Source organism: Perna viridis, chromosome 10, assembly GCF_037379345.1.
Source record: "Perna viridis isolate PV_CMFRI_1.1 ecotype Kerala chromosome 10, ASM3737934v1, whole genome shotgun sequence".
Taxonomy (NCBI): Eukaryota; Metazoa; Mollusca; class Bivalvia; order Mytilida; family Mytilidae; genus Perna; species Perna viridis.
In genome coordinates this window covers 35,398,800-35,425,667 of record NC_142454.1, presented here as the reverse complement: position 1 = coordinate 35,425,667, position 26,868 = coordinate 35,398,800, and the positions used below count along the sequence as shown (strand labels likewise).

Sequence of the window (26,868 nt, the reverse complement as noted above, 5' to 3'; positions counted from 1 at the left end):
TAGAACGAAAGCTTTCAGAAATTTAAGTTTCTCTTTCTTTTTTAATGGCTAAATTAGTATCCGTCAAGTACCAACATTTTTATTTAGATCCGAAAGTGTGTATTTCGTTTTCCATGGTCCATGCTGTTGTTGTTTTTTCTTAATTCTAACGACTTGTATTAAACAACGCGCATGTTACCTTTGTCGGTCCTAACGGGTTAACGTGTTTATAAGCTCATTTGCAAAAGTCCCCATAACCTTGTGATGCGAAATACCGTCCGTCACTCGTGAAGGTAATTATGCGTAGGACTTAAAAAATAAAATCAACCCACAATTGGTCAAACTTTAATCACGTATAAGATTAACACTTTTCGATATCCAGACCCATTTTAGCTTTACAACTTTAGATACATAAAGAGTTGACTACTGGATGCAGTAGTGATAGTTTTAAGGCTTTTCAGCTTTTTTATGAATAATGGGTTTATCATTATCTATTGTATAAAACTTCTTCTAATCTTTCGATAAATTTGAAATGCCTGTTGTTTCAATTTAAAAGTATTCATAAATAATTAACTAGTATTTTCGGGAATGAAATAAAAGTTATTTTTCCGACGCAGTCAGTATAGTTTCGCTTTTTACCCTTTGACCTTAAGGACGCTCTTCTAAGGAAACACAAGTCACCAGATCGCAATTCTGTTTCGCAATTGGCCAAATACTGCTAACTTAGTGACGTTCGAAAAAAACTGTATCGAAAATTTGAAATTAAGTGCAATGTGTTATTTTCTTGAAAGAAATGTAGAAACTTAAAAGTAAAAAGAACAAAAATTTACTGCGTCGGCTATCTTTTTTTTAAAGATAGTATTTGTTTAATAAAATCGACAGATTTTAATTTTGTTATTAGTGGTAAAACAATGTAGGCATATTTATTTATTTCTTCTGGTAAAATGGTTATATCAGTACATGTACGCTATAATAGCGAAAACAAACTGATCAACATAGGTTTGGTTTCAATGTAATTCAGTCCACATAAGATCTGCGTTAGAAGATGACAAAGTTCATAGTCATATAATGCCTTTTTTCAAATTGAATACAATGAATTACGTATGAACAGTCTATTTTATTAAGAAATAGGCCGGTTTATTTGTGCTAGGGTCGTATATAGACATTAAAAATGCTCTAGCTTCGAATTCATTTTACCGTATGTACATTAATAATTTCAATAACTATTATCGATTATTTTTTTATAAAAAGGATATTATGATTTATAATAGAAAAACATGCATTTGCGTATCAAAGTAAATGCTAACAGTGAATGGGTTTAAAACTTCCAATTTCTATACACCTTACAAATGTTTAAATATCTATTGTAAGGGAACCTGTATCATCGAATTTCACTTTTGATCAATACATATATCTTTAAAGAACTGTTTGTTATGGTAGCTATGATTCAAAACCTGGAAAAGTATTATAGACGACTGAAATGAGCCATCTTTGTTTAATTCTAGAGAATTCAATCATTATTAACTCAGAAGTGTTCAATGTTAGTTGATTCGGAAGTATCTAGGAAATGTAGGATATGATGAAACTATTACTTGGATATGTAGTTCAAATCATTGTCGTCACATGCTATGGTAAGGAATTAATTTGGTAATTAAAAATTGTTCTATAGTGATATATGATAAAAATGTTATTTTAATAAGTCCTAAAATCGCGGTGTTGAGGGTATATTATCAAACCCTTCTACGGCTTTGTTGTACGCACATTCGGTGCGAAGGTAAAAATAAACTGAATATGTCTATTTCCTGTTACCCTACCTACTCTATATTATGCCTACCCGAAACCGTTTATGGCCATTTGGGCTCAATCACTGTCAAAGTCTAGATTGCTTCTCCATTAACTTAATGTAAAAATCTCAATGTATTTGTGAAAATAAAATAATTTCCTACCAACTTCCCTGTCTTTTCTTACTGGTAACTGGAATTTTGCCCAGCCAGTGAGAAAAATCACCAAAGAATGTATAACTTTGATCCAGCTGAAAGTTGTATAAATAAGTCAGACAGAAAGGATTTAGTCATATATTGGTATTTTATTCATCAGATCAAGACAGTGTAAATTTTTATATTCAATATACAAAATGGTTCTATTACATAATAGAAATTAGGTCTATCCTAATGTGTTCAGAGATATGATTTTAGCGGTATTTAAAAACGTTTTATGTCGTGTGATTTGTTTTCAGGTTGTGAGTACCCTAGTTGGATACAGAGAGAATGGAATGATACGAACAAAGGTCAAGTGACATACACCTCCTCTGAAATGTCTGGATGGATGTATAAGTTATATCAGCATCACATTACTGAGTGGGAATGTTTCTTTACCATAGACAATCTTGTTGTTTCTAGGTTCGTTTTTTAAAGTGTAACAATACATTAGCATACAGTAAAACCTATCTGAACACAGTGTCTCAATAAATCAATAACATGTGTAAGTATCTCCTGAAGTCTATTTATATCTGTTTCAATTCTTTTTTAACCTGTGTAAACCGAACAAATATCTCCGAAAGTGTTTGCCTTGGACATGTTTAAATGTATACATGTATACTCTGGTTAACAACATGTAGATTTGATGATCTGTCAGTATTAGGTCAATTTAATCTATATCAGAATCCAAAATTTAGTTTGTCTTAGCTTGTTAATAAAAGGCCACATGTTTTAAAATTTTAAAACGTTTTTAATGTTTTTAGATAAACGGCTTGTTCGTAAGAGATAAAGTAATGATATTGTTATCAAATCGTTACAGATAGTATTTTTTTTTGTATAAACATTGATTCGCTCATATAGCCTTAACATAGAAACTAACACACTATATATAAATGCAGTTTTCGGCATGACACTGTTTGTTTCCTCATTGTATGGCTTTTGATGTACCGTGGTTCTCAGCCCCACATTAGAAGAAGTATAAGCTTGATATTACGTATGGTGAGGGCATAATTTTTTGTAAGTTTAAACTGGAACTTGAATGGCAATAAACTGCTAGTAATCCTTTGTTTGTGCATTTGTGTAATGTATGATCAGTTTTTCTGTTTGTTTCAACAAAGGACTCAGACCTTTTTAACTGATTTTTGGGTGTGTAATTCTGTAATACTTTTACCGACAGTGGCGAGATTTAAGAGGGAAAGTTTGATCACGCCAAAGTATTTTAACCCCGAGACATTTTTGCGCCTGTCCCGAGTGAGGAATTCCTGGTCTCTGTATGCATGTTCCGTTTTCAATTTCAGTTTATTTTATGTTGTTGGAGTATATGGGGACAACTATTTCGCTGCACCTGGTTATTATGTTGCTTTTGGGCATTCATTGAAGACCTATTAATGTCCTTGAGCTGACTTTTATTAATCCAGGAGAGTTTGTCGTCATTTGACACATACATTCACTATACATTTTCCCGTTATAGAGTTTAAAACAATAGCTCATTCTCTCAGAAGATAAACTGTTTACCATGTCTTAAAAGTGTGATACTAATATCTATGAAATTGTTGATATACCCATGTATACGGTTTCAGCGTACTCTAAAAAAATGTGTTTTTTCCCAGAAATCTAGATTTGTCACACTTCTCTGTCAATAAATGTTCATGTTTCGATTCGTTCTGCCTTTAATTCTATTTACATCACCCCGTATCGGAATTCCTGGATCCGCCCCTGATGCCGAATATAGCATGACATTGAGTCATAGATTAAAAGAAAGAACAAATCAAGGGAACCAAGATTCTAGCGGAAATCAAAAGAATGCAATCCAGGGAGAAAGACCTGACATGGCAAACAGAAAAACACAACAAAGAACATAAAGTAACTGAAATAATACATACAAAGTAACAAAATGCGAATGTTTCTTCGTCTTCGGGTATTTTTGGAAAAGAAATGGTATGGCAATTGAATGAATTATATGTGTAATGCCCTAGTTTCATTTTTCAGGTCAAAAGATACATTCTATGTCTTTGGTTTGGCTGCTCGAGCATATTTATGCCAGAATTTCTTGAACGTATCAGAAAATGCTTATCACTACTATCTGATGGCAGGTAAATATTGAGAACTGTTCAAAAATGATTCTTAAGCTCAAAATTATTCTCGTGAAATCACGCAACTTCATTTGTTTTTTTTTTTCCAAGTTTTATTGATAACACTCAGACACATAACGCACCAACCAATTTACAGCTTAAACCGCGATATTGTTTTAGTAAAAGAAGGTATTTTGTTTACGAAGGTTAGAAAGTATTCTGATATCAATGTACTTCAGGCGGGTTACACTCTAATACCTCAACTCCCTCCCTCTCGAGAATAAAATGGTATATGTAACATAAGGTTAAACATTTCTGTAATCATAAATGACAGAAAGAGCAGATTAAGCATGCTAAAAACAAATCTTATATTTCTCTATTTTTGTAAATATCAACATGGCATTTATTTAATATTGTTATTTTAATCAACTTTTCGGTAGTGTGTATGTAAGTTTGGTATTTTGCTCTTTAATTTTGCTACTAAATTTAATTGCATATACCTTTTGACAAAAGATAAATAACCTTCCTTATCTTGCCACATTGAACCCGCACCCCCCCCCCCCTCCCACCGAGAGGTTTTAGTAAATTTTACGATTGTGTGAAAAAGACAATCCTTTGATTGTATTAGCAGTAACATGCAACGTTTTAAAGAATAATCAAGGGAACCACGGTTCTAGCGGACTCCAAACATAAAGACCAGACATGGAAAATAGACATGTATAACATATAAACATGAAATAACCAAAATAAAGCGTACAAAGAAACAAAAGTAACTGAACACTTTAACTGCCATACCAGCTCCAGACCAGTTTAAACCTACAAAAAGTTATACCCTCACCTTATGTAATACCAATCCTATGCGGGGTATAGAACCACGATATGTCGTAAGTCATAAAATTAGGACACGACCCGTGTTAGGCCAAAAACAACTTTTAAGTAGCTGTCTTTGTAAGAATCATGGAAAATTTGAAAAATGTGATACACCCCAAAAAAAGCTACATATTTTTATTTTTGTAATTATATATATTGTTTTATGGGATCTATATTATGAAATGTGTAATTATTCATGCTCTTAGGAGATAATTAACATTGAAAATCTAATAGATTATGTTATATTTGAGTGTCATTTACAGAGTTATCTCCCTTAATTTTGAAATCTACAGTGCATTCTACATAATATTTTTCTCCTGAGAACACGGGATATATGAAACACTGAATGTTAATTTGTGTTTACTATGGTTATTCAAACAAAATATCAAAAATGAAAATATGTAGGCTTTTCATCCATGAATTAAATTTTGCATGATTTATAGCTGGAGTGCTATTTAAGTATTGTGCGTTAGTTTCTATGTAAAGACCATATGAGCGAATCAATATAAATACCAACAACTGCTCTCTTTAACACTTATGAATTATATATCCTATTCAATGGTTTAGTAAATCGTACCAGCTGTGATATGTAAACACCAAATGATGGTGACAAGGGAAAGTCACCACCTGAAAACGGATATATATAACAAAAGGGAATGAAAAATCATCCCTTACATCGTAAAGTTTACCATAATTAATATGAATATTTAGATCAAGAAACGGACATCCTTTTTTTATCAATATTTGCCTTATTCAAAGTTCATGGGCTAGGAGGGTCTACCGTGCACCCCACTCATCAACTTCATGGTGATTTTAGGTACCTTTATACCTCCCATTACCGAATAAATTTGTCGCCAAAGAATATTTTTCTTCAGAAGAAGTTCATAGAATAAAAAAATTCGAGGTATAAAAAGTAACCAAAAAAAAAAAAAACAACAACAACAACAACCAAAATGCTTCTGTTTAATTTTTGGCGACAAAAAGATTCGTAATTGGGAGGTATAAAGGTACCTGAAAGTCCTGAAAACCTGGTTGATGAGTGGGGATGCACGGGGGTTATCTCAGCCCACGTACTTTATGCATTTAAATTCAACCAAACATTCATTCCTAGAATGCATATATTTGTCTTTTTATTCACAGACATATTTGATGGTGGTGAAAGAGTTCGGTCATTTCAAAAACAGCAGAACCCAGGCAATGGTTGTTCACATATTTGTTCGCCCATGTCAGGGCCAGAAGACAATGAATATCACACAATGGCAACAGGTAAAGAAGACCTAATGTTTTTGGTATTATAATTTAAAAAATACAATAAGTACAGGGCAGTATGACTGTATTAAAAATATGAAAAAAAAACAAACAAACCCAAAAAAAAAGTCACATCTTTTGCCTAGAACAAATAATAATACATCAAAGTATCTTTAAGGCTTATTTTGTTACTCTGGTTACTAGTACATTAAAAGTAAAACAATCCCGTTAATCAAAATAATTAATAATGTAAATATCAAAATTTCATAAAAAGATACTGAAAAACTGGTCACAATCTTGAGCCCATCAACGCCAAAACAAATTAAGGCTGTAGCAGCCAATAGAATTGAGAATGGAAGACCCAACAATGTGCTATATGTCATATACCACTGTATGATTACCCTATTAATTGTTCTGTTGTTCCGTGATGTTATGTAATGATATGACCTAATGGTCTTGACATGTTTTCAATGATAAAGTAAGGTTAGTTCATATAAAGTGTTTTATATTTTAACTTCTGCTTACCTTACAATTAGATAATTCAGTACAAAATCTTGATTTGCCTGAAGTACTTTTAAAATAAAATCTCTCAACCTTAGAACCTAAATCCGTCTGAAGTACTAGTAACTTATGAAATTGATTTATGAATGCCACTTTCCTTCATCGAGTCCACATTTAGCAATTAATTTAACAGAGTAATATTTTTTATATAGCCTTAATTTGGTTTTGATCAATATATAGATCGAAGATCAGAATTGATATAGCAGTCGCAAAAGCCTTTAGAATTGTAAAGCTTGTTAGCGTCTGTAATTATCTTGCACTACAGCAGAAAAATAGCCACATTGGCATATATCATTAAGGTTCAAATGTAGATACAAAATGTAGTTAGGCCCATTTTATTAGGACCTGTAATTACTTCTACACTCAATACAGCATATTTATTTCGATGTTATTTACGCTAAAAAAAAAAAAAAAACAATAAACAACTTTTACTGCTAACTATACATGCAAGTTAATTTGGTTTGTATTTCAATGCGTTTATCCGAATAAACCACTGTCGATATATTCAAGATGCCTACACATGCTTTATTAGTAATAGACGCTAATGAGTTAAAAACATGAATCCCTGTAGACGCATACAAAACATGTTGAGCTAGAAATGGAAACCTTGCAAGATTATAAATAGTCATCGATCATAGAAATGAAACATAAAGAGGAATGCTGAGTACCAGTTGGAAGAGCTGTCTTCAGATATTGTTTGCAGTCCCTGGTGGTTCTATACACTAAGTATTTAAAAAAAAAGGGGGGGGCAGTAGTTCCGACCAAGAAACTTGTTCCATGCTATTATTTATCTGTCTGTGGTCTGGTGATATTGCTTTTTGTAATAATCATTATAATGTGCGTGTCTCTGAAACGAGGTACCCAGAAACTACGCGTTTTTAGATGACACATAGGTGTCTACGCGATAACCTGTAGCACTTGGGCTATAAAGCGTAGCAACAGAGAAATGTAGCTAGTTGAGAGGGACATATATCTTAGGACATGTTTATTTCAGTAATGAATGATCTGCACCATGAAAACAGATTCGTTCAACTTGTCTACCCTGGACTTGACTTTTCATGAGCAACTCGGCCGATGTTCCTAAAAAACCAGAGGACGATTACCCTGCCGGTGCACTTGGTCCATGCTGCCAATTTGTTGTGTGGTCCGAGTTGCTCATTTACTTTTGTTACTTTGTATGCATTGTTTTGGTAATTTCATGTTCTCTGTTGTGTGTCTGTTCTCCATGTCTGGTCTTTGTTCCTGGATAACATTCTTTTGATTTCCGCTAGAACCTTGGTTCCCTTGATTACTCTTTGACAGACAGTCTCGACCTTGAAGTAGATAAATTTAATTTCAACTTGAAAATTTACAAATTGGGAAATCAGTCGTCTGTGCATATAAGAGAGTAGTTCGGAATGACATGAATTAGTCCTAATATTGCATCTTACGTTCTCATAGTTAAGTAGAGGTATAAAATTTTAGTATCATCTGAAGGCTGAATGAATCAACAGCAGTCGAAAAACTTTTTTTCTAAGTGTAGGGTAAAATAATTGTGAACAAAAACTCTATGTCATTGATATGGCTAAATATAAGTAGTGATTTCTGCTTCTGATAACATTCACTCTCCGGTTCTTTTTTTAGAAAGGCACATATGTAAGTATGCCATGTTGATATTTTCATGAGAGTTAAGATAAAAGATGCCAATCATAATGAAACCCCGCCAGCACCATCTGTACTCATGTGAAATTAGTTATGAACCTTATAAACAGCTAAATTTAAGATAGTAAGTAATGTGTTCAGATACGTTTAAATTCGACCCCCCAACTTTCCTGTTGTACCCTATTTTTGAAATTTGACGATTATATGAGGGGTAAAATTTCAAACGATCGAAATAAATTGATTCAGTACATGAGTACTTTGATTCTCTGTTTAACTCGGCTTTTTTTTTTTTTTTTTTTTTTTTTTTGTGCGTGTCTTTATTTATAGAGAAAACAAAAGTGCTAAATGTATCTAGTATCTATGATGATGTTTTCTAAGAAAGGTTTGTTGTTATATTGAAAAATTGAAGTGACTAATGGATATTTGTTTTCATTTTAGGCGATTCCAATGAGAGTCTTCATCCTCCGACTTTACCATGTAATCCTTGTACTAACCAATGTGGTATAACAGGAACGCCTTTAATGTCAACCACTTCATTGCCAGATCTTCCAGATGAAACTCTCCCACCATCATATTACCAGAACTTGGGTAATGATAACAAACGTAAACAGCAGGATGAAGAAGGTGATGATACAGACGTAGGGGCTGTAGTTGGGGGAGTAGTGGCCATGTTACTGATCATATGTGTGATTCTAGGTGTCGCATTTTGGTTGATTCGACGTGGAATATGTGTTACAGATGTTTTAAAGACATTATATGAAGACAAGAATTTTCATGCAACTTGACATTTTTTTCAACTTATTCTTAGTATAATATTTTCTTTTCTTGGTTGTGTATTTCTAACATCTTTCTATATTACACAGAACGATCACATGATTTGGCATGGAATGTGTGTTGCTGAAGAATCATGTTTTTAGGAATAATTGAATACACGAATTTCGTTATAAAGTTGCTATATGACTTTAAGACGGTTGTATGAATATAATTATTCAAATAAGTTTAATTATTAAAGAATACTTTAATATTCGAATGTTTAAACTACTACCAAAAGTCTCTGAAATTTGAATATCTACATAGTAACTCACTCATTTTCTTTTGTGAGTTTTCCACACTCCAGCACTAAATCATGTGTGTCCTGATCGACGTCGGAAACAGCTCCTCACGCGTTTAAAGCTTGTACAACAATATTACAACAGTTGTTAGATAAAAAGTTATAGCCTTCTTTATCTTTTTTTTCCACCATTCTACAATTTTATTGTTGAAATATGAAAAACATGATTTGCTGGACGTCTTTCACCAGTGTAGTTCTCTGGTAGTCTATCTTTTATGTGTCCTCCAGTTTGATACAAATAATAGCCTTTAAAAAAAATCAACATTAATGTAAACAAAATTATTCATACGGTGCAGCTTAATACGACCAAAGTAATGGAACTCTGAAAAGCTAGGGTATTGACACAACATAGAAGACAATAAATAGCTTAGAATTAGGATTGTGATTAAATAGTTTTTAAAAATTATGCTTCTTATACATAATGAACGTGTAAAAAACTTTTGAACAAATTGCAAATTAGGTATGTAGTTCCTCTTTTTGAACCGATATCGATATTTTAAACAAAATGGAAAATTAAACATATCAAAGAATAGTTCACATTGATTTTAATTTTTGTGGCCACGTGCTATTGGGGCAGAATATTGATACCATGATCATATCAACGAACATCTAGATTTTTTTCTTTTGAAATAAGATAATTGCATGATACAAAACTTTGATTTTGGATTCCATAGGATAAGAACTTGAGCAAATATGAAGTAATCTCTCAGACTCCTAGTTCTTAATTGATTCAACCTCCCAAGTCAGTCCTAGTTGTTATCGTGCTGGAGCATTGCACCTCGTGGTAAAAATTCAGAGACCCATACACTATCACTCAAGGTTATATCCTGACATCAAGAAAATGCTGGTCCCTCGTTCCCATACGGTACAAGTCACAACCCCAAAATTAACCCCAGTCTTCAATTTTGCGGTATGATATTATGATACAATTTCATAAATTGTCTGGACACTAAATGTCTATGGACGACAACAGAGTGGTGCAGAACTGTTGTGTAGTATTATAAAAACCGTAATGACATTTCGGTAACCTACATTAATAGGTTAAGATTCTAGAGAAATAATACTTCACCAAAACGCCTTGCAGAACAAAATCGAAACATGTTCTATAGAAATGATATTGCACCGATTTTATACGCCATCTTCGGGCTTATCACTGCACATAACTAAGGAGAATGAAGGTAATTGCAAGCAAAACCGAGCTTTTTGGGGAGTTTAATTTGATTTAGTTCTATTCAGTTCGCTTCAGAATTTGCATTTATTACGCACTATCAATCTAATTAAAGTTATACAATTCAGTCACTGCTTAGTCACAGCATGCATGTACATGTTCTATCATCCTCACATCATCAAGGCTTTCGTGTCTACTTGTGCTTGTGGGACGATTCTGACATTATGAGATTAACAATCAATAATTTCCCGAAAACGTAATTCAGGTTTATAAACATATTGGTTAGAAAATACAAACCTTCTTTTTAAAAGCATTTTTTGACTTGAAGTCCGTTGGCCACCAGCTTAGGTAAACGTCATCTACCTCTAAAGAAACATGGCCCCAACTATTGTCTGTATTATCCCAAACATATACAATGGTCATAATGGATTAGTTAGGATCAAGACATATGCTAAAATCGTAAATAAAAAGGATTACATGCTTTTTGAAAATGATAGCCGTCTTCTTAATACGCTAATTCATTTATGTACAAGCGGATTCAAAAATTCTTAAGGGGGCTCCAGTGACTTTATATTTTCTATATAATCAACCATTTTTTAGCGTAAGGGGAGCTGCCTCTCAGCTTCTCCCCTATGGATCCGTATATGGAAACTGTACATCTTTTCAATGTATTCTTATGTCTAATCCATATATACCTTGCAGCTTTGAGCTAAGTAAGTTGCCACATTTGATGCTGGAAATGGGCTTTTTGTTCAGACATCTACAGTTATTGTGACGTCGAAAATAATAAAATGGGCTGAGCAAGTATAATTAAGAATAGGCGCATTGTAGAATGTCTCTCATAATAGTTTTGTTTTTTTTTTTTTTTTTGTTTTTTTGTTTTTTTGTTTTTTTGTTTTTTTTTTTTGTACAAGTTTGTTATTTTAGGGATTAACTTACTTGCGAAAATACATCGTGGATTCATCTCTAAAAAGATCGCTTTGTAAAAACCATTCTTACCAGGAAAAGATAAGCTATTTCTGTCTCTGTCTTTTACCAATTTCTATTATTAATCAGTTTTCATATATTATATCACAAGGAACTTTTTAGATATTTGCAGTCATTGTTATGGAACGCCTAAACTGTCTGATGAGATACACATTTGTTTACGTGTTGTCAATTTTATATTACTTGCTGTGGTTTTATAATTACATGCGGTCATTTTGTATTTACGTTATGTAGGAACATCTTTACATTATGTCGTTTTGTCTTTACGTTCTGCCATTTCGTCTTTACGTTCTGTAATTTTGTCTTTACGTTCTGTCGTTTTATGATGACGTTATGTCAACATATATTTACGTTATGTGGATTTATCTTTACGTGCAGTGGTTTTCTTATAACGTGAGGTCGTTTCATCTTTACGTTATGTCGATTTCTAAATACTTTATGTGCATTTTCTTTTCTTTACGTGCAGTGATTTCTTCTTTACGTGATGTGGTTTCTTCTTTACGTGATGTGGACAAAAATTTCATGATGACGTGTGACTACGGAACTTTTCGATCCGGTGTAAAATTCAAATCAGTCCATAAAAGGCAAAATAGACGTCACAACGCCGATTAGAAAAATGCTGAACGAAATACACTTGGGTAGTCTATCCAGTCACCCTAGAGTGTTTATTCTATGGTCAAAATAGCTTATTTGTTATTTACGTTCAATATTATCTCAATTGATACACCTGGGACTCTGTTGATGACTTTTGGCGATTTTCGTAGTCAGAATACATTTTTGGAATTCCAAAAAACATGGAAATATCGACTCCCGCGAAAATTTGCATGAATTCGAATCAAAAGTTATTGCGCGACTAAATTTATTTCCTACATTAATAAACCACCAATACTAATTTTCAAGAAAGAATTTAAAAAAAAATTAAAAATATTACCCCTACCCCTAGAAAACTGGTCTCAGTATCAAACATAATTTTCATTCACAGCATACCGACACTGTAAAACTCATATTTTAGGCATTCATAATTAAGATAATGATGTACTCAGCATATCTGATCAATTCAGGCGTTTGAATTTCTTTATGAATTTTCCCTTTCTATGAAAAACACACATTATTGTCGCCTACGCTCTTGAAATTAGCAAATATGTTGGATGCATCAATAATGAAAGCAATCGCCCGCAACACGTCCAGTATACGCCGTTTATATGTTAAAAATTAACATTTTGGTTCATGTTGAGGTTTTTTTTGTCATGGGTAGGGGTGGTAATTTGTGCACCAACTTTAGTTGGAAAAGTTCAAATATTAATTACCTGGCCGATTTTAAAGCTTAGACACTATACAAATCTACTGTATCACACAAAAGCTTGTTTAAACTACGGTATTCTGAAAAAAAGATGATAACTGGTGATATAGAAGAAATTCTGAAATTCTGTAAATTCTACTTTTTACGATTTTATAGTAATTGTAACCCTATAAAAATATCACACGCCTGAATTGTTCAGATATTTTGGGCAAATAATTATCTTTTAAATGATATATGCCTAAAATATGAGTTTCACAGTGTCGGTATGTTGTGAATGAGAATTATGCTTGATACTGAGACCAGTTTTTTCGGGGAAGGGGTTAAATTTTAAAACATTTAAAAAAAAATCTTTCTTGAAAATCAGTTAATGGTGGTTTATTAATTCAGGAAATTTAATTTCTATTGAATGATTCAAAATTTGAGACTTTTTAGTAGAGTAATATCTTGTAGGGTCGAAGTTATGCGACTTTTTACAGGAATATTGAAATTCCCATTTTGGCATTTTTTATTTTTATTATAATTTTTTTGTTTTGGTTTTATAAATTCTGACTTCGAAAATCGCCACAGGTCACCAACAGAATCCAAGAAGTATCAGTTGTGAATATCCAAAACACAAATAACAAATACTAGTAAGCCATTTTTACTGAAGAATAAATACTCTAGGGGTTTTGGCATTGAAAACTATGTCAATTTAAGCGATTTCTTTTATTGTTCCGTTGTATTCATTTTGATACAAAACGTATAAAAAACGTAAACAAGATGCTCCAAGGACCCTAAATAGCTCACCTAGTTATTTTTTTTTCAAGGACAACAACTCTAACTTTAAGGAGCAGTCCAACAATTTTGACTCAATGAACACTTTGGTAGGACTTATCAGAAGGATCCTTTTATCAATTGAAAGTTTCATTATATCTATTATAGTTTTCAAAATATTGTCTGAAAACTTCTAAAAACATATTTTTTTTTTGTCTTTCAAGGGCAAAAATTTAACAAGAAGTCATCCAACAAGTTTGATATCCATAAACATTTGTAGGTCGTGTCATAAGGATCATTTCAACAATTTAAAGTTTTATTCTATCTTTCATAGTTTTCAAGATATTGGCTAATCATTTTTCACCTTTCAAGTGCAATAACTCTAACAAGGAAACGTCTGACAACTTTTTCTCCCTGGGGATATTAGTAAGCCTTATAATAAGGATCATTTCAGCAATAAAAAGAATTTGGCAAAACCTAACGGTTTTGGAGATATATGCAAAAAACTTTTGTCTGACCCCTATGTACTATTATTAGTAATGGCGGCCATGTTTTTCGACGAAACAAAAATCCCCATTTCATTTCTATGGAGGATACCACAAGAAACATTAATATCAATTTTGGTTCTAATTGGTTAAGTAGTTTCAGAGGAGAAGAGTTTTGTATAATTGTTAACGACGACGGACGGCGACGGACGCCAAGTGATGGCAATAGTTCACATGGTCTTGGGCCAGGTGAGCTAAAAAAATATTTTTGCCTCAACGAGGTATAAAAAGTAGCCAAAAAATACAAAAAAAGTATTGTTTTAAATTGATCAGATATGTTGAGTAAATCATTATCTTAATTATGAATGCCTAAAATATGAGTTTCACAGCTGTGAATGAAAATTATGTTTGATCCTGGGACCAGTTTTCTAGGGGTAGGGGTAATATTTTTAACATTTTTTGAAAATTCTTTCTTGAAAATTAGTTTTGGTGGTTTATTAATGTAGAAAATTAAATTTAGTCACGCAATAACTTGTAAGAGTCGAATTTATGCAAATTTTCGCAGGAGTCGAAATTCCCATGTTTTTGGAATTCAAAAAAATATTTTCTGACTACGAAAATCGCCACAAGTCATCAACAGAGTCCCAAGTATATCAATTGTGATAATATTGAACGTAAATAACAAATAAGCTATTTTGACTATAGAATAAACACTCTGGGGTGGCTGGATAGACTACCCAAATGTATTTCGTTCAGCATATTTCTAATCGGCGTTGTAACGTCTATTTTGCCTTTTATGGACTGATTTGAATTTTACACCGGATCGAAAAGTTCCGTAGTCACACGTCATCATGAAATTTTTGTCCACATCACGTAAAGAAGAAACCACATCACGTAAAGAAGAAATCACTGCACGTAAAGAAAAGAAAATGCACATAAAGTATTTAGAGATCGACATAACGTAAAGATGAAACGACCTCACGTTATAAGAAAACCACTGCACGTAAAGATAAATCCACATAACGTAAATATATGTTGACATAACGTAATCATAAAACGACAGTGCGTAAAGACAAAATTACAGAACGTAAAGACGAAATGACAAAACGTAAAGACGAAATGGCAGAACGTAAAGACAAAACGACATAATGTAAAGATGTTCCTACATAACGTAAATACTAAATACAAAATGACCGCATGTAATTATAAAACCACAGCAAGTAATATAAAATTGGCAACACGTAAACAAATGTGTATCTCATCAGACAGTTTAGGCGCTCCATACATTGTGATTGATCATTTATTTTCATACGAGGGGAAGGGAGGAATTTTCCAATTTTCTAATTGACTTTTCAACATCCCTCTATGTAGATAAGAAAAAGACCCCTTCCAAAAATAAAATTTGACCCCATCTTTTGATCTTTTAATTGGCTATTTACACATCTCAACACCATAAATGATATGATATAGAATATATAATATAAAAAAGCCCCCCCCTCCCCCTAAAAAAAGGAAAAAATTGCTAAATCCCGTATCTTGGACTCAAGACGACTACACCACATGCAAAATATTTTGTTCTAGTCAGTACGACAACTTAATTCATTCTCAAACTTTTAAGATTTTTCTATACGCTCGACGTGTAAAAGTAGCAGAAAGAAACTTACAAGAAATTCCTAAAAGCAATTAAAAGATTTCAGTTAAGTATGTGAATGCAAACTGAAATGAACACAGAGGTAATTCTTGTGCATTAAATAGAGGTGTCAAGTCCACTTAACATAAAATTGCTTTGTAAAATGCAAGTTTGAGACCGCTGAGTTCCTCTGGTACAGAAGAAACAAACTTATCAAAATTTAAAGGATTCGAAACACCAGCTTTTACACATTGTCAAGCACCTGAAAAAATTTAAACAAGTTCAACTAATATGAAAAAAATTTATACATTTGTAACAGGTAGTAAATAAAAAAAATGAACAAAGACATAATATTATATATGATAAATATGCATGATAAATACATGTGCATGTTAAATTGCCGTCGACTAGTAGTAGGATACGAGATTTAGCACTGCAGATATGAGATTTAATGGATGTTTTATGCAAACCAGAAATAAATGTCGAAGACCCCCTTTAAATGTAAAAAAAATTCGGTACCTTCCTCTTTCGAACACTACTTGACGAACTACATCCCGGCTAGTAGTAACCCCCATGCAACCTCTATTCATAAACCCAAACATGTTTTACAGGTACCCTTAAAGCACCCACCTACCAATCGATTTGTCGCAATAACAAAAAAAAAAAAAAAAAAAAAACTGAAGAATTTTTTTTTTATTGGCCACATTTTATACCTCAATGAGGCAAGACAAAACGTTTTAGCTGACCTGGCCTTTGGCCAGGTGAGCTATTGCCATCACTTGCTCGTTAGGTTTAGCCAAATTCTGACATATGGTAAAAGTGTTTTTATTTTCTTCTTTTTCACCTGTAATGTTATTTCTTTAAAAAATCTCACCTGACACTATTTGACCAATAGGAACAATACTTGGTATGAATGTTCCATGGGATATCTTGCATAGAACTGACGTGGGTATTATTGAGCCTTGGAAAACAGCTGCCGTTACTACAAATAGAACATAGAGGTCAGACAGTAGTTTCTCGCATATTATATCTCCAAAACCGTTAGGTTTAGCCAACTTCTTTCAATTTTTTGCTAAGATCCTTATTATAAGGCCTACAAAAGTCTACAGGGATAAAAGTTATCAGATGACCCTTGTAAGAGTTATAGCCCTTGAAAGATGCAGTCATTATCTTGAAAACTATGATAGACAGAGAGAAACTTTCAACTGCTGAAATGATCCTCATAATAAGTCCTACCAAAGTCTTCTTGAGTCAAAATTGTTGTACATCTTCTTGTTAAATTTATTGCCATTGAAAGGCAAAATTTAACCAGGTGAGTGATTCAGGCTCCTGGCAGCCTCTTGTGTTTTATTCTTAGAACTTCCTCTTCATATAGAAAGAAGTAAGAAGACAAATTATAGCGGGGTAGGGATACCATTCTTTTGCATAAATAGCCTTGAATTAGTTTTAATTATTTATGCTCATCAGAAAGCTAAAATGCTATATAAAGTCATTTGCATGTACAAACTCTTGTTTAAGTATGGTATTTGAAAAAAAAATACAATTACAGGTGAAAAGGAAGAAAATATGAAATTCTAAAAGTTCCTCCTTTTAAGAAGGTAGACATAAGGTAAGGGACACAACTCTTAAAATTCATTGGAACGTTTGTATTTTGCATTTTACATCAATCTAATGTAAGCATCAAAGTAACTTGGATTGATTTCATTCTCAAATGCTATTTACTTGATAAACCAATGTGATGTGCGTGCGCTGTTTGAAGCGTGGGACAACTTCCAGTGCAATACATTTTTCATATATATTTTTATCAACTAGAAATATATATGGTTCGAAGGAAATAAGTTTCAATCCTAATGCACACACACTATTAATCAGCACGTCTTCAAAAAAACCTCTGCTTGTCGAATCAATAATGGACATACTAACACATATATAAAGAGTGCAACTTTACTTTTATTTGTCGATGCCATGATGGCGTAAAACATGGCTATATCGGTCTGTAATTCCTGAGCAATATCGTCTGTCTGAAAAGGTCATAAAGTAAGATAAAGATAAGCCATTATTGTTCCTCTAACAATGAAGTTATTTCTGTCCCTTGTAGGTCTGATCTTTTTTTCCAATTCTGGTGACGCAGATGACGTCTGTTCCTGTACATGCAAGGAAAACACAGAGCTTCTACAAAGATTAGAAAAGCTTGAAGAAAAGTACAAAAGACTTGATGCGTTTCTCAGTAGAAGCCATGGACAAATAGGTAAGTCTGATTATCTTCAGATATAAATTAAGCCACCAATCTTTAATAATCAGATGCAAAACGAACTTAGAATTCACAATTACTTGAAGGGCACTATTTCTTCACAAATCGCCCTATAAATTTAAATTTATTTCATTTTCAAGTCATTGCTCAAAAACTAGACTTTCTATTTGACTTACTAGTGTGCTCGATACCATATAAATCTAATTATATTTTTTGTAACAAAGCTTAGTGGAATTCACTGTTTTTAGAGTGTCAAAACCTCGCTTGAAGTGCTTGATAAATTATATGCCCATGTGGGATCTTTCGAATCTATTCAAAGTGTTGATTTTTCTACCCTATACACAACTTATAAAATAAAAATTCGCATATCTTATCAAATGGTTCTTTGATTAATCGGGATGTGAATATATTTGTTCGATTTTTTAAGATCATTTTAGTAACGAAAAACATAAAAACTACGCCAACTGAATATTCCTGTTGTTCAACATTTTCACTTGGTTTGGCGATACCGTTTATCGTCAAGTTATTGGAATTACCATGGGGACCATTTGTGCACCATTTATTGCGGACCTCTTTCTGTTATATTATGAATGAATCATAATTCATGCCCAGAATGAAAAAGGCCATTCCAAACAACATTTGGTAGATAATTTTAATAACATCTTCAGATCTTTGGACAATATTTTTGCTCTTAACAACGACGACTTCAATATTTATACTAAAGATATATATTCTGCAGAACTCTGAATGGGCAAATATTGATAATAAAGAATGTCTGTTTATTTTATCTAAATATGCATATCAGTTATGGTAAACTTAATAGTAAAATTTACTATAAAAAGGATTATTTTTCATTTTCTATTGTTAACTATCCGTTTTTAGGTAATGACGTCACATGATCACCATCATGTGTTTGCATATCACAATTGTTTCGATTTGCTCGTATTTTTTACATTAATGTTTCGGATTTTAACGAAATAAATCTTTATATAACCGAAAAATTACTACAGCAAGATGTTCGAGATCACACGCTCGTAAAAGGGTAATCTAGGGGACCTAGAATTAAACCGGGAAAATCAAAAGTGTTATCTAGGAACAAAGACCAGACATGGAAAACAGACACACACAAGTAATGAGCAACTCTGATCCCACTAAAGACTAGGAGCATGGACCAGGTGCGCCGATGGGGTAAGCGTCCTCTGCTCTTCCAAAAACACCCGCCGAGTTGCTCTTAAAAAGTTGTCAAGGGTAGAATTCGAAAGAGGAAAGGAAAACTGGCATGAACATATCAGTTTTCATGTTGCAGATTATGAGACAAATACACCGTAACGATCCACGAGTTCATAATGACGACTTAATAAGACTTCTGTTGTAATGTCTTCAATCTTGGAACAACATAGTCTTCGTAAAATCTGGCATAACGTATGAATTGTGATAAAAAAAAACTCCATACGCAGGTGCTGAAGGGATGTTGATATAGAAGAAAGGAAAGTTGACAATACGGAATTAAAAGTCATCGTGTTTTTCGTGTAGTTTGGTCAATACTTTTCCTTTACAATCGATCACTAAGTGAAGGTCCAGATATGAGGGTGAATTCACAGGGTCTGTAGTATCCTTTATCTCAAGTTCTTTGGGTAGATACATTCACAATTTTTTTCAATTGATACAAGGAGCTCATTCTCACATACAGATGTAACTGCGAAAGATTTATAAATGAGGGTATTTCCCACCGTATATTTTATATGGTAATATTCTTCACAAAGCACAAAAAGCTCAATAAGTTGACTTAACAGTTAAATAGGCTTCTTCGTAAGGGATATAGTTATGACATTGTTGCCAAATCGTTTAATTTTATTTTGGTATTTACATCGACTCGCTCATCGGGTCTTTACGTAGAAACCAACATACTATATTTAAAAGTAGTTTTCGGCATGACACGGGCTATGTCCTTACTATATGATTTACGGTGAACCGTGGTTCTCAAACCCGCAAGGGAAGAATTGGGATTGATATTACATACGATGTTGACATAACTTACTGTGGATTTAAACTGGTCTGGAGCTGGTACATCAGTTAACTGCTACTAGTCATTTGTTTGTTTATTTGTGAAACGTATAATCAGTTTATTTCTGTTTTAACAAGGGACTTTTTGAACCGAATTTTAGGTGTGTTTAATTGTGTAAATTTTTTCCCACACTGGCCAGATTTAAAGAGAGGGAAGGTTGTGATCACGCCAAATTACTTTAACCCGCCGCATTTTTTTAAGTCTGTCCCAAGTCAGGAATTTCTGGCCTCTGTATATATTGTTTCGTTTTCACCCAAGTTTACATTGATGTTACTGGAGTATATATGGGCAACTCTTTTGCTGTAACTGTGTGTAATGTTTGGGGCCAGCTGCAGCCTGCCCTGTGGTATGACGGTTTCCTCGTCGTTCACTGAAGACCAATGGGTTGCCTTGAGCAGACATTTTTCATCCTGGTGGGGTTGTAGTCTCTTTAACATATCTACCATTTATATTCTCGTTGTATTAGAATACATATGTAATCCATAGTAAAATTAAAACCCTGCCTATAGTAGAGGTGGTTTATGGTGCAGAAAAACCCACCAAACAAACGACGTTTTTCGGTTTTTAAATGATATATTTTTACGAAAGAAAAGCCATTTCTGTATTCAGTACTTAAACAAACCAAATCAAGAACGAAAACTCTTGAAAAGTTAAGTTTTCATAAAAAAATCTATGTATTTTTTGCCATACTTCTTAATCTAAAGAGTGTAACAACGTACTGGTTTTGTGGTCTATAACGTGTCTGTAATTGTTTCTGAATAAGAAATCAAGTGAGTTTGGTGAGTCGAAATGCATGGATCACCTCATGTCTGATGTTCACATAGACTACTACTTAATTGATATGCCGAAACTTAGTTATTCAGTTTTAGGCAAACAAAAGCTTATACACATGAAATATCGTCTCAGAATGTGACAATTCTACTCGCTACACTGCTCCTTCGGATCAAATTGATACATGGAAGATAATGTAAACTTACAGAAGGGTCAATTAATTGAATATCATAGATAACGTTGAAATTAATTTACAGATCAATTGCATCAGAAGAACGAGAGAATGTTGCTACCGAACTCGGATGGTCAGCAAGTCATTGCTTTTTCTGCTTACATGTCACAACCATTCGCAGGACCAACGTATGGGAAAGGCCGAGAAATAGTGTACGACAAAATAGAAACGAACATTGGACATGGATACAACAATTTTACAGGGACATTTGTGGCTCCGGTCAGTGGAACATATGCTTTCTCCTGGACGATTTTTGTAGAAGGAAAAAGATACAGTACTGGAGATCCTGGAGAGATAGCTGTAGAATTGATGATCAATGCTGTCATCCATGGAGTTATTCATGCAGACACGGAAACCCTTGGTGACGACGATTCTTCCACTGGATTTGTTATCAAATATCTACATGCTGGTGATACTGTGATGACCCGGTCATCCAATGCCTTCAATGCCGCAGGTTACATCATGAGTAATAATAACAGAGCGAGGTCGACATTTTCGGGATTTTTAATTGGATAACCAAATAAAATAGTTATAAACCCAATTTATTTTGTATGAAGCATAGCTAGCAACACATACTCTGACAACTCATGAAAGATTTTTTAACATCTGGTATTTTCATAACATTTTTTTTACTTCATTTATCAGGGGTGGATCCAGAATTTCAGGTTGCGGTCATAAACTGAATTCAAGGCCAAGAAACGCGAGGAAACGAAACTTTTGGGGTAGAATTTTTGAACAAGAGGCCCCAGCAGCCAGAATTGCTCACCTTGTTAAATTTTGTCTTTCAATGGCAATATTTAACAAGGAGTTGTCAAAAAAAATGACTCAAAAAGACTATGGTAGGATTTCAGCAATTGACATTTTCTTTTTATCTATTTAAGTTTTCAAGACAGTAGCTGAAAATTGTAAAAAAAAAAACAAAACTGTATTTTTTATCTTTCAAGGAGTCGTCTGACAACTTCGATCCATTGGAAATTTTTGTAAGCCTTATAATAAGGATCATTTCAGCAATTGAAAGACTTTGGCTAAACCGAACGGTTTTGGGATATAATAAGCGAAAAACAACTGTCTGACCCCCATCTTCTATCTTCAGTAATGACAGCCATGTTTTCTGACGGATCAAATCCCCATTATAGTTCTATGCAGGATACCCCAAGGAATATTCATACCAAGTCTGGTTCCAATTGATCAAGTAGTGTCAGTGGAGATTTTTTTGAAAGAAATAACATTGAAAATAGCTAAAAACGTTGAAAAAGGGCAATAACTCCAACTTGGCTTAGGTCTCACTAACCACTTCCGGGTCAAATGGCCACCCCTTTAGGTCTCAGTATCGTATTAATATTCCCATAGACTTCTATAGTGAAGTGCATATTTTTAGGATTTTTTAAAAAATATGTAAATTGATTCAATAAAACTTTCACTTATGTAGCATTTCTAAGGACATGTGAAAAAATAATTTCCTGCAAAGAAAATAGGGTGAGTCCACGAAGATTGGACAGAAAAGTAGTCTTGAACTATAAATAGCCATTTTCCCTACTTTCACTTTCGTTTTGCACTCACCTAACCAACCTTTTCAGTGGAACATTTTTATGATATTATGTTAGATTTTCTTTTAAAAAAGTTCTTCATCTTACAGTGTGATGTTTGCTCTATTTTTTAAGTCATTGTTCATGTCTTTTGACAAAACATTAGTTTGTAGAGAGGCAAAAAGAAAATGCACTATATTTTTATGGCATCCATGTTTTGACGTACACCCGCTCAGGGATATGCAATACGATACTGGTACCTATTACTAATAAACATTTCAATATAATCCTAAAAGTTGTTGTTTTTCTGCTAGAGTATTCATTTCCATACTGAAAATTCAGAATATCATTGCCCTGCTACAAACATGAGTTTTCTATTAAAATTCTTATATAGGTACCCTATTCCAGGCATAAGACTAATATCTCAATGTTAGCCAGAAAATATTACTTTTGATAAAAAGCTGCTGCATTAATCAAACTAAGCAACTTTGTGGTTTATTCTGACATGGTAGATACATAAGCTGTACTATGAGTTCCAAATCATTATTTAATCCCCACTTGTGAGTTCCATATATGGAAATATTAATATCCGAACCTCCTTTTTTGTCTTTAACTCAAGGGAGCCTCTTGTTTAAAGTAAAGTATAATGACCGGTACAACCAACTGTTTTAAACTATAGATATGGTCATTTCAATTATAATAAATCCAGAAAAAATTATACCAATATCATAGTTTTAAAAAAATATAGCTTTTCATATGCAGAAAATACAGATTTTAAGCCATTTTGGTACCCCAGGCAGATACAAATGGACCTCAATGTCACAGGAAAAGGACTTTTTCTTTAAAACAGATAGCTATGATGCAAGACATATAGTTTACTGGTATAAATATTATAATAACAATTGTCTGCTTTAGATACTTTTTGAAAAAATTCAGTTTTTATATGAAAAAACACCATTATTTTTCTTGCCGCATTAGAATCTGTCCATTTGAACCACTAAAAAAAGTCCACTAAAAAATTGGCTGATGACTTTTGTGACATTTCTGTGTTTAAATCAACCACACAGTTATATGGCAACTCATTTTAGCTATTTATTTGAAAGAAAAACAAAAAATAAAAAAAATATTCATTTTTTCATATATAAGAGGCAATGTATGGAAAATGACTATTTTCAAGTCCTAACCACATACTTAAAATGTGTTGTAACTTGAAAACTATCCTTTATGCAGGAGTATTACTTGCTTTAGGTTACCTGAATATAGATATGCTCATCATAAATAGTCAAGATAATAATTTTATTGAACTGATATCCTACAAATTCATGAAAACAAAATGCATTTCCAAATTTGGTCAAGATTAACCATAAATGCAAAAAACCAGAGCTACCATAAAAAATCAGGTTCAAAAGTTGGCTAATTCATCATAAAAGTGTTACCTGTATTGGGGTACTACTTTTTCAGCTGGTAAAGACCACTTGCTGAATATCCAACTTTACTTGAAAAACTGGCTTACTAGGTCTCAGTATCGTATTAATTTTCCCATAGACTTCTATAGTGAAGTGCATATTTTTAGGATTTTTTAAAAAATATGTAAATTGATTCAATAAAACTTTCACTTATGTAGCATTTCTAAGGACATGTGAAAAAATAATTTCCTGCAAAGAAAATAGGGTGAGTCCACGAAGATTGGACAGAAAAGTAGTCTTGAACTATAAATAGCCATTTTCCCTACTTTCACTTTCGTTTTGCACTCACCTAACCAACCTTTTCAGTGGAACATTTTTATGATATTATGTTAGATTTTCTTTTAAAAAAGTTCTTCATCTTACAGTGTGATGTTTGCTCTATTTTTTAAGTCATTGTTCATGTCTTTTGACAAAACATTAGTTTGTAGAGAGGCAAAAAGAAAATGCACTATATTTTTATGGCATCCATGTTTTGACGTACACCCGCTCAGGGATATGCAATACGATACTGGTACCTTTATGTAGTACCAAAAACACACTGAACCTAGACATATGCATTGTAAGTGCATTATTTGTGTGTATTATGATTAAAAGTAGTCAAAATGAAGCTGAGAATGTGTACTTTAAAATCATAATTGTAATTAACTACAAAAGTGTATGAATATTGTTTACATGTGTGAGTAATTTGCCTCCATGCTGTCAGTTAGCAGAACAGGCAAAAATGTGGATTTTCAGTATTATTTATTCAAGTAAATTTTGTGAAGAATTTCTACTATCATCGTACCATTAGCATAATGATTTTGGAAGCCTTATTTTCCCAGCTTCGCAACGGTATGCAACTTTAAGATGTCATTTGTCCTGGGAATTCACAGTGAGACTTTGAAAATTACTTTTTTAACATGTAAAGTAATGGAAACGTTAGAAGTGGTTAGTGAGACCTTAACAGGTTAAAATGAAAATTTGACCTCAGATAGATCTCATGATGCCAAGCACTTGTATCTTATGTCAGAATTTAGCTAAACCTAACGGTTTTGGAGATATATGCGAAAAAACTACTGTCTGACCCGTATGTTATAATTTTAGTAACGGCGGTCATATTTTTTCGACAAATCAAAAATCCAAACGCCAGTTCTATGCAGAATTCCCCTCGGAACATTCATACAAAGTTTACTTTCAATTGGTCAAGGAGTGTCAGAGGAGAAGATTTTTGAAAGAAAAAATAACATTGAAAATAGCTAAAAACGTTGAAAAAGGGGAATAACTCTGACATGGCTTAACGGATTCAAACAAAAAATTTATTGCGGATAGATCTCAGCATGCTAAACACTTTTATCAGGTGTCAGAATTAGCTAAACCTAACGGTTTTGGAGATATATGCGAGAAAGTAATGTCTGACCCCTATGTTCTATTTTTAGTAACAATGGCCACAATTTTTGATGGATCAAAAGTCTCCAAAACAATTCTATGCTGCAGGATACCCCTAAGAACATTCGTAACAAGTTTGGTTTCAATTGGTCGAGTGGTGTCAGAGGAGAAGATTTTTGAAAGAAATAACATTAAAATCAGCAAAAAACGTTGAAAAGGACAATAACTCCAACATAGCTTACCCTAATGGTTTTGGCCAATTTTGTCTCCATGAAGACTTTGGTAGGACTTACCATGACGATCATTTCATCATTCGAAAGTTTCATTCTATCTATTATAGTTTTCAAGATATTGACTGAAAACTGCAAAAAAAACCGTAATTTTTTGCCTTTCGAAGACAACAACTCCTATATGGAGTCGTCTGACAACTTTGATCCCTGGAGACTTTTGTAGGCCTTATAATTAGAATCATTTCATTCTATTTATCATAGTTTTCAAGATATAGGCTGAAAACTGTAAAAACAAATGTAATTTTTTCACCTCTCAAGAGTAATAACCCTTACATGGAGTCGTCTGACAACTTTGATCCCTTGGAGACTTTTGTAGGCCTTATAATTAGAATCATTTCAGCAATTGAAAGTTTCATTCTTTCTATCATAGTTAACGTTTTCAAGATATAGGCTGAAAACTGTAAAAAAAAAAAGTAATTTTTTCACCTCTCAAGGGTAATAACCCTTTACATGGAGTCGTCTGACAACTTTGATCCCCGGAGACTTTTGTAGGCCTTATAATAAGGATATTTCAGCAATTGAAAGATATTGGTCAAACCTAATGGTTTTGGAGTTACATGCAAAAATCTGCTGTCTGACCCCTATGTTCTATTTTTAGTACAGGTAACGGTGGTCATGTTTTTTTAACAGATCAAAAATCCAAACGGTCATTTTGTTAAGGATACCCTAAAAAACAAAATTTACCAACTTTCATTGAATTCTGTATAGTAGTTTTTGAGAAGAAGATTTTTTTAAAGTAATAACAATAAACAGCAAAAAACGACCAAAAGGGGCAATAACTCCAGCATGAGACAACAGATTTTCACCAAAATTTAACCACAGATAGATCTCATCATGCTGAATACTTTTATTTCGATCAGAATTTGGTTAAACCTTATGGTTTTGGAGATATATGCAAAAAACTGCTGTCTGACCCCTATGTTCTATTTTTAGTAACACCAGGCATTTTTATCAACCGATCAAAAATTTAAATGGTCATTTTGAGCGAGATGCTCTAAGGAACAGTCATTATAAGTTTCATGCAAATCTATTCAGTAGTTTCAGAGGAGAAGATGTTAATGATGACGACGGACGCCAAGTGATGGTAACAGCTCACATGGACAACAGCCAGGTGAGCTAAA

General features: G+C 33.2%; 2 protein-coding genes across 2 annotated transcripts; both read left to right on the top strand.

Annotated features, from left to right (window-relative positions):
- The first annotated feature begins 1,324 nt into the window (after positions 1 to 1,324).
- Positions 1,325 to 9,568, top strand: LOC148605573 (uncharacterized). The gene is made up of 5 exons (XM_088550331.1): positions 1,325 to 1,610; positions 2,216 to 2,378; positions 3,945 to 4,048; positions 6,038 to 6,163; positions 8,786 to 9,568. Exons 1-5 carry the CDS (start codon positions 1,556 to 1,558, stop codon positions 9,130 to 9,132), a joined length of 795 nt encoding a protein of 264 aa, XP_088406457.1. The 5' UTR covers positions 1,325 to 1,555; the 3' UTR covers positions 9,133 to 9,568.
- An 8,248-nt stretch (positions 9,569 to 17,816) lies between these two features.
- LOC148605572 (complement C1q tumor necrosis factor-related protein 3-like) lies at positions 17,817 to 21,641 on the top strand. Its single transcript, XM_088550332.1, has 2 exons — positions 17,817 to 18,029; positions 21,126 to 21,641. Exons 1-2 carry the CDS (start codon positions 17,855 to 17,857, stop codon positions 21,614 to 21,616), a joined length of 666 nt encoding a protein of 221 aa, XP_088406458.1. The 5' UTR covers positions 17,817 to 17,854; the 3' UTR covers positions 21,617 to 21,641.
- Positions 21,642 to 26,868: the final 5,227 nt, after the last annotated feature.

Coding starts and splice junctions, on each gene's coding strand:
- LOC148605573 (XM_088550331.1), top strand. CDS start 1,556: ATGATGAAACTATTACTTGGATATGTAGTTCAAATCATTGTCGTCACA. Junction 4,049..6,037: donor TCACTACTATCTGATGGCAG/GTAAATATTGAG, acceptor TTTTATTCACAG/ACATATTTGATGGTGGTGAA. Junction 6,164..8,785: donor ATATCACACAATGGCAACAG/GTAAAGAAGACC, acceptor TTTTCATTTTAG/GCGATTCCAATGAGAGTCTT.
- LOC148605572 (XM_088550332.1), top strand. CDS start 17,855: ATGAAGTTATTTCTGTCCCTTGTAGGTCTGATCTTTTTTTCCAATTCT. Junction 18,030..21,125: donor TAGAAGCCATGGACAAATAG/GTAAGTCTGATT, acceptor ATTAATTTACAG/ATCAATTGCATCAGAAGAAC.